Here is a 14927-nt window from a genome sequence, read left to right as displayed (position 1 = left end):
ACCCCACTGAGCACAACAGACGTGCTGGGGGGGGGGGGGGCCAGTGCGCGCCCATCCATGAAGTCAGTCCCAGCACAGGACGTGCGCTGAGGGTTTTCAAAGTGGTGGCGATGTCCCAGCTCCAAGGTAAAATCTAGACTAGCCCAGAGGGAAAGTGCCCTGCCAGCCCTAAACTGAGGAACCAGAGCTCAAATAGGGGGATTTTGGCTACACAACAGCTTTTGGTTTTATTATCACACAGTAATGGTGTCTTTAAATTTTCATGACCTCGACAGAGTTAAATTACAATTGACTAAATGTATTTTGAAAAGTCAAAGATGAGGGTGATGAAAGAAGTGTGTCGATCCTTGGATGAGGGTCTTTTAGAGCAGCTAAAGCATTGAGAATGCAGAAACACGTGGCCTGGTCAAAGAACGATTTGATGGAAACAGACTGCTGAGGCTGAAATGTTCACTGGTAGTTGACATGCAAATAGGAGCCAAGTTCACCTGTTCTCCCAAGTGAGTAAAGCAGAGTAACTCCCCATCTACACAGCCAATGCACACATACTGTAGGCAGCACCGCGGAGAAGAGAAGAGAGGCTTTCCACAGAAATGTTTCCAAATTCTGTCTCCAGTGACCTGTCGGAGTAAAAAGCAATTCACAGCCTGTGAAATCATTCTGCTAAATCCAGTGCCCGTTGTACAACGAACACCTGCATCGTCCAGTGGCAGAGTAGAAGCACCAGAACGCACTATGACGGCATGTGGACGTTACCAGTGAAGCTAGTGCTCACGGTACAATGACCCAGTGCTAGCAGAAAGTGCTTGGATAAAAACGTGCAATAAAACAAGTAAGCAGATAACACTAGATCTGTCTTTAGGATGAAGATAAAGTTCTTAATATGCATTTTTTAACTTCTGCCAATATAGAAATAAAAGAAATGATGTGCCCATTGATTCAGCTTTTCTCTCTAAATTTCATGTCATGAGCTCTGGTCCCCTGGGACTCATCTGACAGTACCTGTACTAACTGCCATGGAGTCACCCTGACTCGTGGATGTGTCACACGTATCTCTAGGTGAGCAGCTAAACACATGAAGGATGGATCTGCAGGACGGAGGGCCTCCACATCTAACTGAAAGCTCCTTCAAACCTCCTGAACTCGAGCAATAAATCACAACAGCTCACTAAAGAAAGGACAGGTAGTGAAATCAGTCCTTGTTATTGGATACTTACAGGATTTATAGCCACTAACAGCCCTCCCAGGGTAGCAAAATAGAGGTGGTGTGGGCTCGGGCTCAAACAAGGAGAAGAAAACAGAGTGCCGCCACACTTCAGCTTCCAGATGCAGGCCTTCTTCTGCAAGAGAGAGAGCAAGCGACTGCTCGGGGCTGATCGTTAACAAATCCACAGACTCTGTGTAGCATAATTTTTAATGTTTCCTATGAAAGTAACACATGCCCACTGCAAAGAATCGGTAGACAAAGGGACAACCACTTAAAAACTGTAACATTTCCTCTTTTGACACGAGAGATTATTCTGAATACGTATCTTGGTCTCGTGTTCTGCTCATTTTGCAAAACTTTTATCATTCTAATGCACATTATCTCATATGAACATAAAATGATCTCCCACTCCTTGATTACACACTGGATCTCACTTTCCAGGATTATAAACAACTTGAAAACAGGCCTAACCGTGCATATGAGGGGATACTCAAAAATACCCAGAATTTTTTCAAAGCTATGTATTTAATTTTTTTTACAAAACCACCGTGTCACTTTCAAAGTATTCATTTGTTATAACAAAGAATAACATTGTCAAATCTGCGATTCCATTCTTGGAAACACTTTTCAAACTCATGTTTGGATGGCTGATACCACCCCCCTCTTTTTTTCGTCACCTCTTCTACACTGTCAAACCACTGTCCTTTCATGTCCGCTTCAGTTCACGGAAACAAAAAGCCACATGATTGGAGTCAGGTGAGTAATATGCATGGGGCAAGAGAGACCTGCTGGTTGTTTGCCCAAAACTGGCACACTGAGATGGCTGCATGAGCAGGTGCATTGTCATGGTGGCAAAACCAATCCCTGTCTGCCACAAATCAAGCCATTTTTGTCATATACTGTTATGGAATCTTTCAGAACCTCTAAACAGAAGCTCAACAGTCTGACCTGGCGGAATGAACTCCAAATGTACTACCAGTCAACATTTGACAGACATCCAGAATGAGGTTTGTCATCAATCGATATTTCACCTTTTTAGCAACAAGAAAATCACACATCCACTTGAGTTTTTCCCATAGTGCTGTCCTTCTAAGCTTTGTTCAACATCGCAACAGTTTCTGTGGCATTTTTCCTGTGCAATAGACAAAATGTCACAGCCTCACACTGTTCTCTTAAATCAGCCTCACAAAAAAACGAGGTTCGAGCAAAACTTTTACGAAAAAATTTACTGTGATAAGAGAGAACCTTCCCAAGTGATGCCACTGGGTGCACTAACTCAAGAGTGAGTTGCTCAATGCTCACCTAGCAGGAACAATACATACTATGGAAGATCTCCCAATGGAGCTTTTTTTTTGTTTTTTGGGGTACCCCCTGGTACGTCTGTCCAAGATTTCTGATTTTTCCCTCCACTCCTTTGACTATTAAAAGTATAAAATTCTTATGTACATTTACTAACCATTTCTTATTTGGGAACCTGTGTGCTTATGTATCTTGATTTATCTATCTGGATCTTGTTATTTTTTCACTAGTATCTGTTCTTAGTTTTTATTTATACTGATAAATAAGTTGTTGGTCTTTGAAATCTTTTTTGTCACCTGGGTTTCTAGCACTTTGCCCAACTTAGTTCTTTACTTTTATAATCCTTATACACTTTTATATATTTTAAAGTAGGTCTTACTAAGATTGATTTGTGGTTTTTTCTTTCTATCTACTGTCAAGATGGTAACGCTAAACTTCTTACATGTCAAGATTCCAAGCAACAAGAATTATTCATTGAGCTCTTACTTGCCCCAGAGCACCCCCGACACAGAGTTGGCATCTGCGGGCAGTCTTTGCAGCTCCCCTGCTGACAGTATGTTGGGAAACCGAGGTGGAGTCTTACGTAAATATCCAGGGCATATGCATGCTGGTCATGAGATCCGATGTACAGGAGGCCTGTGACTGGATCCATTGCTGCAGAGCTTTTGATGGTATCCTGAGTGGGAAAAATCCAGTGTCTTACTCCACTATCACTTCTCAGAACATAAACTAAGCCATTGTAACAGCCTGTAGGGAAATTACACATCATACATGAGACTTCCATACACTGATGAAAAACAACTTAGCCTACATCATAATTTAAACTTGATGAGTGGCAGGTACACTTGGGCTCTATGTTCACCTCACCTGAGGTAAATTTCAGCCATATAAAACAAACTGAATGATTACTTGTATAAAATTACCTACTTAGTTGGTATGGTACACCTTATTTTTTTAAAGGTACAATCAGGAAAGCACTATTGCTTTGAAAATGATGATGCCTGGTTTCAGATCTCATTAGTGGTCGTTGGCCACCATTATCAACCACCACTGGGTATCGGTCGTTGGTAATGGTGAACACAGACACGGCACTCAGCCATGACTGTGAGAAACAAAATCACATGGCAGAAATGCCCGGTGCACAACAGGTGCTCAAGAAATGCTAACATCGACAATAACCAAAAACACCAAACTCACTGTCATTCCGTCTGTGCTGACTCATGACGACCCCATTGTGGGTTTCCACCCTGTAACTGTTCACAGGAGTAGAAAGGCCAGCCTTTTCCCCTTGGAGCTGCTGGTGGTTTCAAACTGCCGAGCAGCTGGGTCGCCGTCCAATGCCTAACCACTGTGCCAACACGGCTCCGGCAAGCATTAAACGTAGCTAGTGTTTACTGAGCTGCTGCCATGTTGTCGTGTACTGTCCTAAGTGTTTCATATCTATTCATGTGTTAGAGTTAGGCAAGAATTATTCTCATCCCCATTTTACAGATGAAATTGGAGTAGAGAGAGATGAGTAGAGCAAAACTACACAACTAAGGACTGAAATCTTAGTCAAACTCCAAAGAGTCTTTTAACAGTTATTGTGAACTATGAGGTGAACCATTGCTCTCTGACAGTAACCAAATCCACCAGAGGCCTGTGTTTTCATTCACCTTGTCTTAGCATCACCGGGGTAAGCGTTGGCGACTGCTAACCCCAGCTCAGCAGGTCAACCCTCCCGCTGCTCCAAGGGAGACCACTGAGGCTGTCTGCTACCGTACAGGCTGACAGCCTCAGGAGCCCTACAAGGGCCACCGTGAGTTGGAATGGACTCAACAGCAGTGGGTTTGGGTTTGGATAGCATCACTGTTATGTGGTAATTCAGTTTAATTCTACCTCCAATTCAGAAACTTACCTACTACAATAAACTTTCCACAATTAGATATGCATGCTGAGGATTCAATTCGATCTCCCAAAATCTGTTCCCATTTCACCTTCCCAGAATAAAGGTCCACTGCCATCATTCTATGAGAATGGGAGCCAATGTATACAGTTGCAGATGACTTATCGACAGCTGGTACTACAACCAGAGGGGAAGCATCGACACATTTGCCTGTGTCTGCCTTCCACCTCACACTTAACTTCAGTTTCTCGGTCCCTATTTCAGGCTTCTCCTTGTCAGAAACTTTTGCGACATAGGATGGCTTTTCTGCCTTCTCAACAACAGGTAGAGGATTCACACTTCGCACATTTTGACTACTAATCTGTGAGGTTAAATCGGAAGGACAGGGTGAAGGGCACTTTCCAGATCTAGTGAAAAGCCTGGTACTACTCAGAGCCAGAATCTGACTCCCTCTGCTCAGTGCAATAAAAGCACTCATGTCACAGTCACAATTGAAGGGCACGTCAGCTTGCTGATGGAGAGATTTCCTACTGGTCTCCTCTTGACTCGTGTCACTGGATTTCCTTTTTGTGGCGCATCTCTTGCTCAGTGGTAGGACTTCATGTGGAAACACTGTCTGAAGGATGTGACTGTAAATCTCTGAGAAGGAGCTGCTAAGAATAATTTCCAGAAGCCCTGGCACTGAGGTGCCAACCAGATTTTCAATCTCACTGAGGAGGCGCACAGCCTTTAAGGAATCTCCACCACTTTGTAAGAACAAGGACTCTTTAGGCATCTGCACAGGATCTTCTGAAAGACTAAGAATGGACTACAGAGAAGAGAAGAAGAGAGAAATATGGTGAGGTAGAGGTCTAATGACTCCAACATGTGTAGGGTAGTTCCTACACCAACTATACATCCTATATACAAAAAATAAACATTTTGACAATGAAGATTAAAATTTAAAACTAGTCTTTGATGCCAAAGAAGACAATCACTATGCTACAAATTTTTCCATAAACTTAGTCTATAATTATAAAGTATAACTCTTTAAAGCAGATTTTCTTCCCACACAACCGAGAATGGTTATAAAAAACATCAGCTCTACTAATTAGACAGCCCCTGAGATGCTTCTGGTCTTTTCTTCCCTTTCTTTTTAAAAAATCATTTTATTGGGGGCTCGTACAACTCTTATCATAATACTTCTGGTCTGTTCTGCAATACAATTTTTTTCTGTTTCACAGAAACTAAAATTACTTTCAAAGAATTTGAAAAAGGAGTGCAGAGTGGAGACCCAAAGCCCATTAGTCGGCCACTGGAGACCCCCTCACAGAGGGGTCTAGGAGAGGAGATGGGTCAGTCAGGGTGCGATGTAGCACTGATGAAGAACACAGCTTTCCCCCAGATCCTGGATGCTTCCTCCTCCCCCCACTACCATGATCCGAATTCTACCTTGCAGGGCTGGATAGGACAGAGGTTGTACACTGGTACATATGAGGGCTGGAGGCACAGGGAATCCAGGGTGGATGATACCTTCAGGACCAAGGGTGTGTGGGGCGATACTGGGAGGGTTGAGGGTGAGTGGGTTGGAAAGGGGTAACTGATTACAAGGATCCACATGTGACCTCCTCCCTGGGGGACGGACAACAGAAAAGGGTTTGAAGGGAGACACCGGATAGGGCAAGATATGACAAAATAATAATTTATAAATTATCAAGGGCTCATGATGGAGAGGGGAGCGGGGAGAGGGGATAAAAGAGGACCTGATGCAAAGGGCTTAAGTGGAGAGCAAATGCTTTGAAAATGATTAGGGCAAAGAATTTACAGCTGTGCTTTACACAATTGATGTATGTATATGTATGGATTGTGATAAGAATTGCATGAGCCCCTAATAAAATGTTTTAAAAAAAATGATTAGGGCAAAGAATGTACAGATGTGCTTTATACAATTGATGTATGTATATGTATAGATTGTGATAAGAGTTGTATGAGCCCTTAATAAGATGTTTAAAAAAATAAGTTAAAAAAAAAAAAGAATTTGAAAAAGGACATGGCTAAGGCTTTTATCAAAATAGCCTCAATGACAGAGGAGATCATACAATGACATCTTCTTGTTACGAACCCTTCAGCAGTAAGGACAACTGGTGGTGCTGTGAGATAAGCATAGGCTGCTAGCCACCAGGACGGTGGTTCAAATCCCCTAGCTGTTCCTCAGGAGAAGCATGGGGTTTTCTGCTCTATGAAGATTGACCACCGCAGAAATCCTACGTAGAGTCACGATGAGTCAGAGTGGATTTGCTGCTGGCAGAGGTTGGCTTAGACAATACAATTCCATTTTATTTTTAAATAAATGTCGGCTTATGGTAGTAAGTGTGTGTGTTTAAAGTTACAGATGATCTTTTGGGGGTATATTATTTAAATAGGTCAAAGATTTAGTCCAATTTACTTCTCTGACAACAATAGGTCATTGTTATTACCACAGGAATTAGTCTGGTCTATTTCTGGAAACTACTAGGCTTTCTCTGTGACAGTGGTGGGAAAATAGACTTCAGAAGCTAGGCAGAGACGGCATTCGTGGGTCCTTGAGCATTGCTCTGCTTTCTCCCATCTAATGAGAGATGTGGCCTTGCCAAGAAGAGTAGGATGCATGAACGGGGCAGAAACAGGCATGTCACTACTACAAGTGCCTGTGAAATGATGGCAGGCCTGAAGACGGTGCTACAGCAGGACAGGGCTATTACCTCGGCTTTGACAAGCCCCTCACAGTCCTTAGGGACAACCTATGCCAGTACAGGCTGTGTCTGCTGGCACAGTATGTGACCAACCACCTCAGCTCCACTTACATACATGTCTGTACTGAGAGCGCTACCTAATCCTACAACGGAGAGCTGACTGCTCATTTTAACCCACATTGAATCAGTGAGGCTCTACCATACAGCACCTGGACACAACAAAATTCTTTTTAAAAACTATCAAACTTACATGGGATGCTTTAATTCCCTAAAGATAACAAATATTCTCTTTATAATAACAAAGCTGTATCTTAAAAATTGTACCTTCCACAAACACTGTAATTTTCCCCAAAGTTCCTCTTTTTCACTGAGCTTACAATCAGACTTCATATTCATTTGATTTAAATAAATCTTGTTTAACTTCAGAACATCAATTTTACCTTCGTATAAAAGAAAAAAGACTTCTCAATTTTAGCTCAAAGCCTTTATACCACTAGGCACACAATACACATTTCTCATTTTTAAGTGGTGGATTTACTATCAAGAGTTTGCCGTAGACTATCAATTCTACAGAAAGGAGGCCCATGCTACCAGGAACATCATGAATAACAAGCCAAAAGGGAGGGTGGAACGATGTTACCTTATTTTAAAGGCTAAAAAAACGAACTGTTGAATGCAAAGCTGATTTTCTCTGCAAACTGTCACCCAACTCACAACCGAAAGTTTAAAAAGTCAACAAATAAACGGCTCCAGAAAAGGCACCTGCAGAAAGGCCAATGAAGCTTAAGGCCGACAAGCAGAGGGCAATACAAGCTAGTCACTGACAGCGCACGCTTTAAAGTAACACAATCTTCCGCTCCCTAGAATGGAGCGTGGGTGCGCAGTGGCCTTCCACACAATCAGCAGTAGGGCTCCATCAGTGGCTCCCCCTCTGGAAAGGGACAGGCGCTTTTCTCCTGTAAGGACTCACCGGAGGCAGCAGATTGACTCTTCCTGTACACTCACTCGAGTCAGCATTTACTCGATGGCACTTGGTGGTGGCTGCCTGTCTGTGGCCCATTTTCTTGGTTTACTACCTTAGCAATATCATTTGAGGGCTATTACTGAATCTCTCTAAAAGCCATTTTTTCATCTGTAAGTAGATAATGTACCCACTCACAGGACTTTCAGAAGATAAAATGAGTTAACCATATAAGACATTTAACACAGAGGCTCTACCACAATAAATAAATTAGTATCATTTATCTACAATAAGAATGTATTACATGCTAACACATGGCAATTCACAGATATAATTAGTATTACTTGGCACTGACACATCTCTGCTTTAAATTCTTTTACCATGAGATGTAAATGGCAGCGCATCAACCAACAGAAGCTCATCTGGGATCGCATGACTTGGAAGATATTTCTGAAGTTCTTTAAAGAGATCATCTTTTACTACATCTTCTTTGGAGACCACAAACAGAATTAACTTTTCCTGATTACACCATGTCACTGCACACGACTCCACTTGCTGAAGACCTTCAGCAACCTAGGTGAGAGAATATGCTAATTTGTCGGTGAGGACATTAGAAAACAAACTCTTTATATGCTTGATTGTATCATATCTCATACCAAGACAGTCAAACTAACTGTTGGAGTTTATTAGATTTTTTTATTTTTAAGTTTGGTGCAATGACTAATCGTTACTGGCTAACACACAGGGCTCTTTTAAGAGTTTTTAAAAAACAATAGCTCCTACAACAAACTAAACCAATAAACCAAGTTCTTTTCTCATGTTGAAAGTTCACTTGGTCAGCCCTTTAAAACAGAGCCTCTCTTCACCCTGGGAACAAAAGCCACACGGAATTACCCAGGCCTTTTATTAGAATTACTAGTACAAAATCATTACTTTTCAATAGACTGACAGAGAATCTCAACACAGAAACCTGGCAGCAGCTACCTCTAAAACCTACCCACAGTCATGATACTTAACAAGCAGAGAGCGCTACCTGTTGCACATGCTCAGTGTTAAGACGTTTGCCATGACGTTTGATCTGACTGTCCTTTCGTCCCAGAAAAAACATCTCTCCGCCTCTCACGGTCACAAAGTCTCCTGTGGCTCGCATGGTGCCAAGCGGGACTGTTCTTTCATCATCCAGAAAACAGACTCGGCTTCTGCCACCTTCACAATGCAAAAACACCCGTGATAAACAAGCTGCAGAAACCTGATGTCAAAGGTATCCATCAAGAACGTCTCCAAAAGCACACAGCTATCAGAAGAGGCATCAAAGCCAAGTTTTAGAATATTCAGAATAAAAAAGAGCTCACTTTCAAATTCTTTCTGATAAAATTTGGTACGGTAACAATAAAATGGGGAATGCCATAAAAACAAACTTTACTTCAAGAAGTGCACATGCCTTCTACACATTCTTAAATAGAAATTTTGCTTTAAGTATAGAGGTCTACATTACAATATCTAAATTGCTTTTATATCTGCCCTGTGAGCATGAGATGTTATTATCTGAAATAATTCTAATAAATTCTACAAGAGCTTATTATGTTTCATGACCAAAAACAATGTTAATGATAGTGGGACAGGAGGAAAGTCAAAGGAAATAGAGGAAATAGCCAGGAGGCAAAGGGAATTTATAGAGGTCTAGATAAAGACATGTACATATATAAATATATTTATGTATGAGGAAGGGGAAATAGATCTATGTGCATACATTGATAGGTTTAGTATTAAGGTAGCAGAAGGATATTGGGTCTCTACTCAAGTACTCCCTCAATGCAAGAATACTTTCTTTTGTTATATGATGCTCACCTTCCCAACACAACCGCAGAAGACAAAGCGGGTAAATAAGCAAATGTGGAGAAGAAAGCTGATGGTGCCTGGCCTGGCTATCAAAAGCTATAGCATCTGGGGTCTTAAAGGCTTGAAGATAAACAAGCAGCCATCTAGCTCAGAAGCAACAAAGCCCACATGGAAAAAGCACACCAGCCTATGCACTCACGAGGTGTCGAAGGGATCAGGTATAAGACATCATCAGAACAAAAAATCTTACAATAGTGAAGGAAGGGGGGAGTGCGGAGTGGAGACCCAAAGCCCATTTGTTGGCTACTGGAGATCCCCTTATAGAGGGGTCTCAGAGAGGAGATGAGCCAGTCAGGGTGTGATGTATCAACGATGAAAAACACAACTTTCCTCTAGTTCCTAAATGCCTCCTCTCTCCTCACTATCATGATCCCAATTCTACCAGAGGATGTACACTGGTACAGACAGGAACTGGAAACACAGGGAATCCAGGACAGATGACCCCTTCAGGATCAGTGGTGTGACGATACTGGGAGGGAAGAGGGAGAGTGGGTTGGAAAGGGAAAACCAATTACAAGGATCTACATGTGACCTCCTCTCTGGAGGGTGGACAACAGAAAAATGGGTGAAAGGAGACGTCGGACAGGGCAAAATATGACAAAATACTAATTTATAAATTATCAAGGGTTTTCATGAGGGACTGGGAAGCGGAGAGGGAGGGGAAAAAATGAGGACCTGATGCAAGGGGCTTGGGTGGAGAGCAAATGTTTTGAGAATGATAAGGGCAATGAATGTACAAATGTGCTTTACACAACTGATGTATGTATGGATTGGGATAAGAGTTATATGAGCCCCTAATAAAACAATTATAAATAAATAAATTAAATTACATTCAGCCAAAAAAAAAAAGACAATGTTAAAAATGATCACTAAGGAGAATATTGGCCATAAACAGAATCAGGAAAAATATAAAGCTAACACATCAGACATTTTTGCTTGATTTAAAAAAATTTTCAAGTCAACAAAATTAACACTACCTAAAAATACTTGGCCATCACCTTCTTGAATTGTGAAACCATTAGCATCTCTGACTTCAACGACTGTTCCAAGCAGAGGAAACCCCAGTTGTACAGGTAAGTCACATCTGCGAAAAATACAACCCAAACTAGATTAGACATTTTTTCATTTAAAGAGACGATTTTTCAGTGTACATAAGTCACGCTGTGCCAAATAAAGGAGAAAACAAGAGTTCTTGTTATGCTACAACTCAGACTGCCAAGAGAGAGAAGTTAGAGCAGTTCTCAACCTGTGGGTCACGACCCCTTTGGGAGTGGAACGACCCTTTCACAAGGGTCGCCTAAGACCATCGGAAAACAAATATTTCTGAAGTTCTTAGGACCAAGAGACAGCTCCTCTATCCATTTCCAGGCGGGTCCACCTACATGCAGATAAGCCCACATACGCGTGCCCATCATGAAAACTATTACGCATGCTACACCCTGCTTCAAGACAAAATTTCATTTATTTCTAAATAGAAAAAAATATTTCACAATACATAATTACATATTGTTTTTGTGATGAATCACTATGCTTTATTTATGTTCAATTTGTAACAATGAAAATACATCCTGCTTATCAGATATGGTATTTGCATGATGATTCATAACAGTAGTAAAATTACAGTTAGGAAGTAGCAGTGAAAATAATGTTATGGTTGTGGGTCCCGGCCCCATGAGGACTTCTATGACGGGCCACGGCCTGAGGCAGGTCGAGAAGCACTGGCTAGAGGGAAGGGCTATCACAGATGCTACCTATCCAGCGCAGCTTAGTGACAAAGAAGGGCCAGCAGGGTGTAACACAGCAACCAGTTACAGTAAGGATGGCTCTGGACTTGTGTCTTCACACATTCTATGAAAGACTGTTCCCAAGTTCATTATCTAGTAATAACTTAAACTTCACAGGCCACTCCACTCCACTCCACTTAGTATAATTAAAATTCTTACTGCAGAGTAGAGTTAAGCATCTTCTCCGGAATTCTGTAAAAGGTCGCCCAGCTTGATACCTCTGTGATACCATAGATATTAAATATTTCTGTTTTATTGCCTTCTTCTCTCCAGTTTCTGAGGACAGTCAGTGAGGGAAATGCTTCACCGCCGAGGGCCAGCACTCGAAGAGAAGTACTGGCTGACAAAACAGTTGACTTGATAAGCTGAGATCCAAATCTTCTAAGCAGTGTGGGTGTTGCCTGGAGAAACATTACAAATAAGTTTCCTTTCTTTTCACTTCCTCAAAAAAGTAAACATCCTAATTATTGTTTCAAAGGTTAGCATGTGGAGTCAAAATTGAAATTACGAGCTATCAAATAGCAAGTCATCTGAGGGAAAGTACTGTGGCAGCAGTGCTTTCTTAATGTGGATATTGATTTTGACTTAGGAAAAAAACAGTAAAATATTAGTTATTATTAGTTATGCTCATTCCATAGTTTAAATAAAAGAGCTTAAAAATAAAAAGAGCAAAATCTATCACATCAATTCCTATTTCCTTTCCCATGAATTCTACCTAGAAAAAGTACATTCAAGGTTCATTTCAGCTAACGGGACAAACCCGAATTCAGATGTCTAAAAACAGATTCACTGAAGTAGCAGACATATAAGAAGTTGCCAGGCATAGCATATTATTTGGTAAGATTTTGTGTGTATATACACCAGTGAAACCATCACCACCACCAAGGAAATGGTTCATTCGCATTCCCAATGTCCTTCCTGCCCTAGAATGAATGACCTTTGGGGGCCTTTTATAGTTCTTCCTTCAAATGAACTCTCTCCAGACAACGACTGACCTGGTTCTTCATCACCGCAGGTACTCTGCGCTTTCTAGTTTTCCAACAGCGCACTTACACAACATGTGATCCTGTTCTGATGGGCCTCTTTCAGTGACTCATCCATGGTGCATCACAACTTCATTCCTTTTTATAATAGTTCCTTTCTGTTCCTTTCTGTTCTCTTTTTAAATTCTACTGTACATATGATACAAGTGATACTCTCCCACAGGCCCCTGATGTTCTAAATCATGTTCCTTCCATCTATTTTCTGTTCTTCATACAAGCTAAATTCAATTAATCTTCCTTCACATTCACCGAGTACGACTCATCATCTTGAGTCTGATATTAAGGCCCCGTAGTACATTTTCATTTCAGTGTTCGTTTCATTTCAACTCCTTATTTTATTTTAGAGGTAACTGTTCCTTAGCTGTTTCTAATTATTTTTTTTAAATCATCTTATTGGGCTCATACAACTCTTATCACAATCCATACATCCATCCCTTGTGTCAAGCACATTTGTACATTTGTTGCCATCATCATTGTCAAAACATTTTCTAATTGATCCCTTGGTATCAGTTTCTCATTTTCTCCCCTCCCTCCTGAACCCTTAATAATTTGTAAATTATTATTTTTTCATGTCTTACACTGTCTAATGCTTCCCCTTCACCCACTTTTCTGTTGTCCATCCCCCAGGGAGGGGGTTATATGTAGATCATTGTGATCAGTTCCCTCTTTCTCCCGCACCTTACCCTCCTGGTATCGCTACTCTCATTATTGGTCCTAAGGGTTATCTGTCCTGGATTCCCTGTGTTTCGAGTTCTTATCTGTACCAGTGTTCATACTCTGGTCTAGCTGGATTTGTAAGGTGGAATTGCAATCATGATGGGGGACGGGGACGGGAAGCATTAAAGAACTAGAGGAAAGTTGCATGTTTCATTGGTGCTATACTGCACCCCTGACTGGCCTTGTCTCCTCCCGGATACTCTTCTGTAAGGGGATGTCCAGTTGCCTACAGATGGGCTTTGGGTCCTCACTCCCCCTCATTCACAACAATATGATTTTTTGTTCTTTGATGCCTATAACTGATCCCTTCGACACGTTGTGATCACACAGGGTGGTGTATTTCTTCCATGTGGGCTTTGTTGCTTCTGAGCTAGATGGCTGCTTATTTATCTTCAAGCCTTTCAGACCCCAGACACTGTATCTTTTGATAGCTGGGCACCATCAGCTTTCTTCGCCACATTTGCTTATGCGCCCTCTTTGTCTTCAGTGATCGTGTCAGGGAGGTGAGCATCACAGAGTTCCAGTTTAATAGAACAAAGTGTTCTCGCATTGAGGGAGGACGTGAGTACTCCCAATGTCCACCTGCCACCTTAATACTATACATATATAAACCTATACATATATGCACATAGATCTATTTCCCCATCATCATATATTTACATATGTACATGCCTGCATTTAGACCTCTACAAATGCCCTTTGCCCCTAGTTCTTTCCTCTATTTCCTTTTACTTTCCTCTTGTCCCACTATCATGTTCAGCCTTCATTTGGGTTTCAGTAATTCCTCTCACTTACATTGCCCTTGATCAAGCCTACCAGGCCTCCTAAACCCTCCTCACCATTGATTTTGGATCACTTGTTGTTCCTTGTCCCTGGGTTTGTTAACTCCCACTTCCTTTCCCCAGAGATCCCCCTCTCCCATATCCCCTGGAACCACTGGTCCCATTGTTATCTCCTCTAGATTGTTAATCCCATCTATCTATTCCTTAATTAAAAAATAATAATATTGGGGGGAGCGGGTAAGGTGGGGAACAAATGAGGAGCTGATGCCAGGGGTTTAGGTGGAAAGCAATTTTTGAGAATGATGAGGGCAATTAATGTACAAATGTGCTTTACACAATTGATGTATGTATGGATTGTGGTAAGAGTTGTATGAGCCCTTAATATAATGATTAAAATAATAATAACAATAATATCTACCTTTAAAAATCTCAACTTGTTAACTCATTTTACTTCCCTTTAATTTTATAAATATAGTTTCTCTTAATTCTTTAGATATATTTATAACAGCAGTTTTATTCAGACATTCTACTGATAGTTTCTTTTTCTCTTGTATGGGTCATAATTCACTGTTTCTTTGCATATTTTATAATTTTTGGTTAAACGTACTTTTACGCAATATATTGCAGCATCTCTTACTC

The 14927-nt window shown here is 41.2% G+C and overlaps 1 protein-coding gene across 7 annotated transcripts in view; it reads right to left on the bottom strand.

The window, feature by feature from the left end:
* Nucleotides 1-14927, bottom strand: part of AASDH (aminoadipate-semialdehyde dehydrogenase) — a 32025-nt gene that overhangs the window by 1616 nt on the left and 15482 nt on the right. For 2 of the 7 annotated variants that reach the window (XM_075544279.1, XM_075544278.1), the window contains exons 6-14: nt 11906-12147; nt 10940-11046; nt 9097-9269; nt 8444-8636; nt 7427-7542; nt 4404-5199; nt 2993-3253; nt 1218-1340; nt 550-620 (exon numbers count right to left, since the gene is read on the bottom strand). In XM_075544279.1, coding sequence (XP_075400394.1) covers nt 550-620; nt 1218-1340; nt 2993-3253; nt 4404-5199; nt 7427-7542; nt 8444-8636; nt 9097-9269; nt 10940-11046; nt 11906-12147 — 2082 coding nt within the window. Of the gene's footprint in view, nt 1-488; nt 621-1217; nt 1341-2992; nt 3254-4403; nt 5200-7426; nt 7543-8443; nt 8637-9096; nt 9270-10939; nt 11047-11905; nt 12148-14927 lie in introns of those variants that run through there. The other 5 variants (XM_075544280.1, XM_075544282.1, XM_075544281.1 and 2 more) reach the window with 5 other exon arrangements.

The sequence above is a fragment of the Tenrec ecaudatus genome, chromosome 3 (genome assembly GCF_050624435.1).
Source record: "Tenrec ecaudatus isolate mTenEca1 chromosome 3, mTenEca1.hap1, whole genome shotgun sequence".
NCBI lineage: Eukaryota > Metazoa > Chordata > Mammalia > Afrosoricida > Tenrecidae > Tenrec > Tenrec ecaudatus.
Note: the sequence above shows the minus strand (reverse complement) of the source record. Positions and strands in the feature narration are given on the sequence as shown.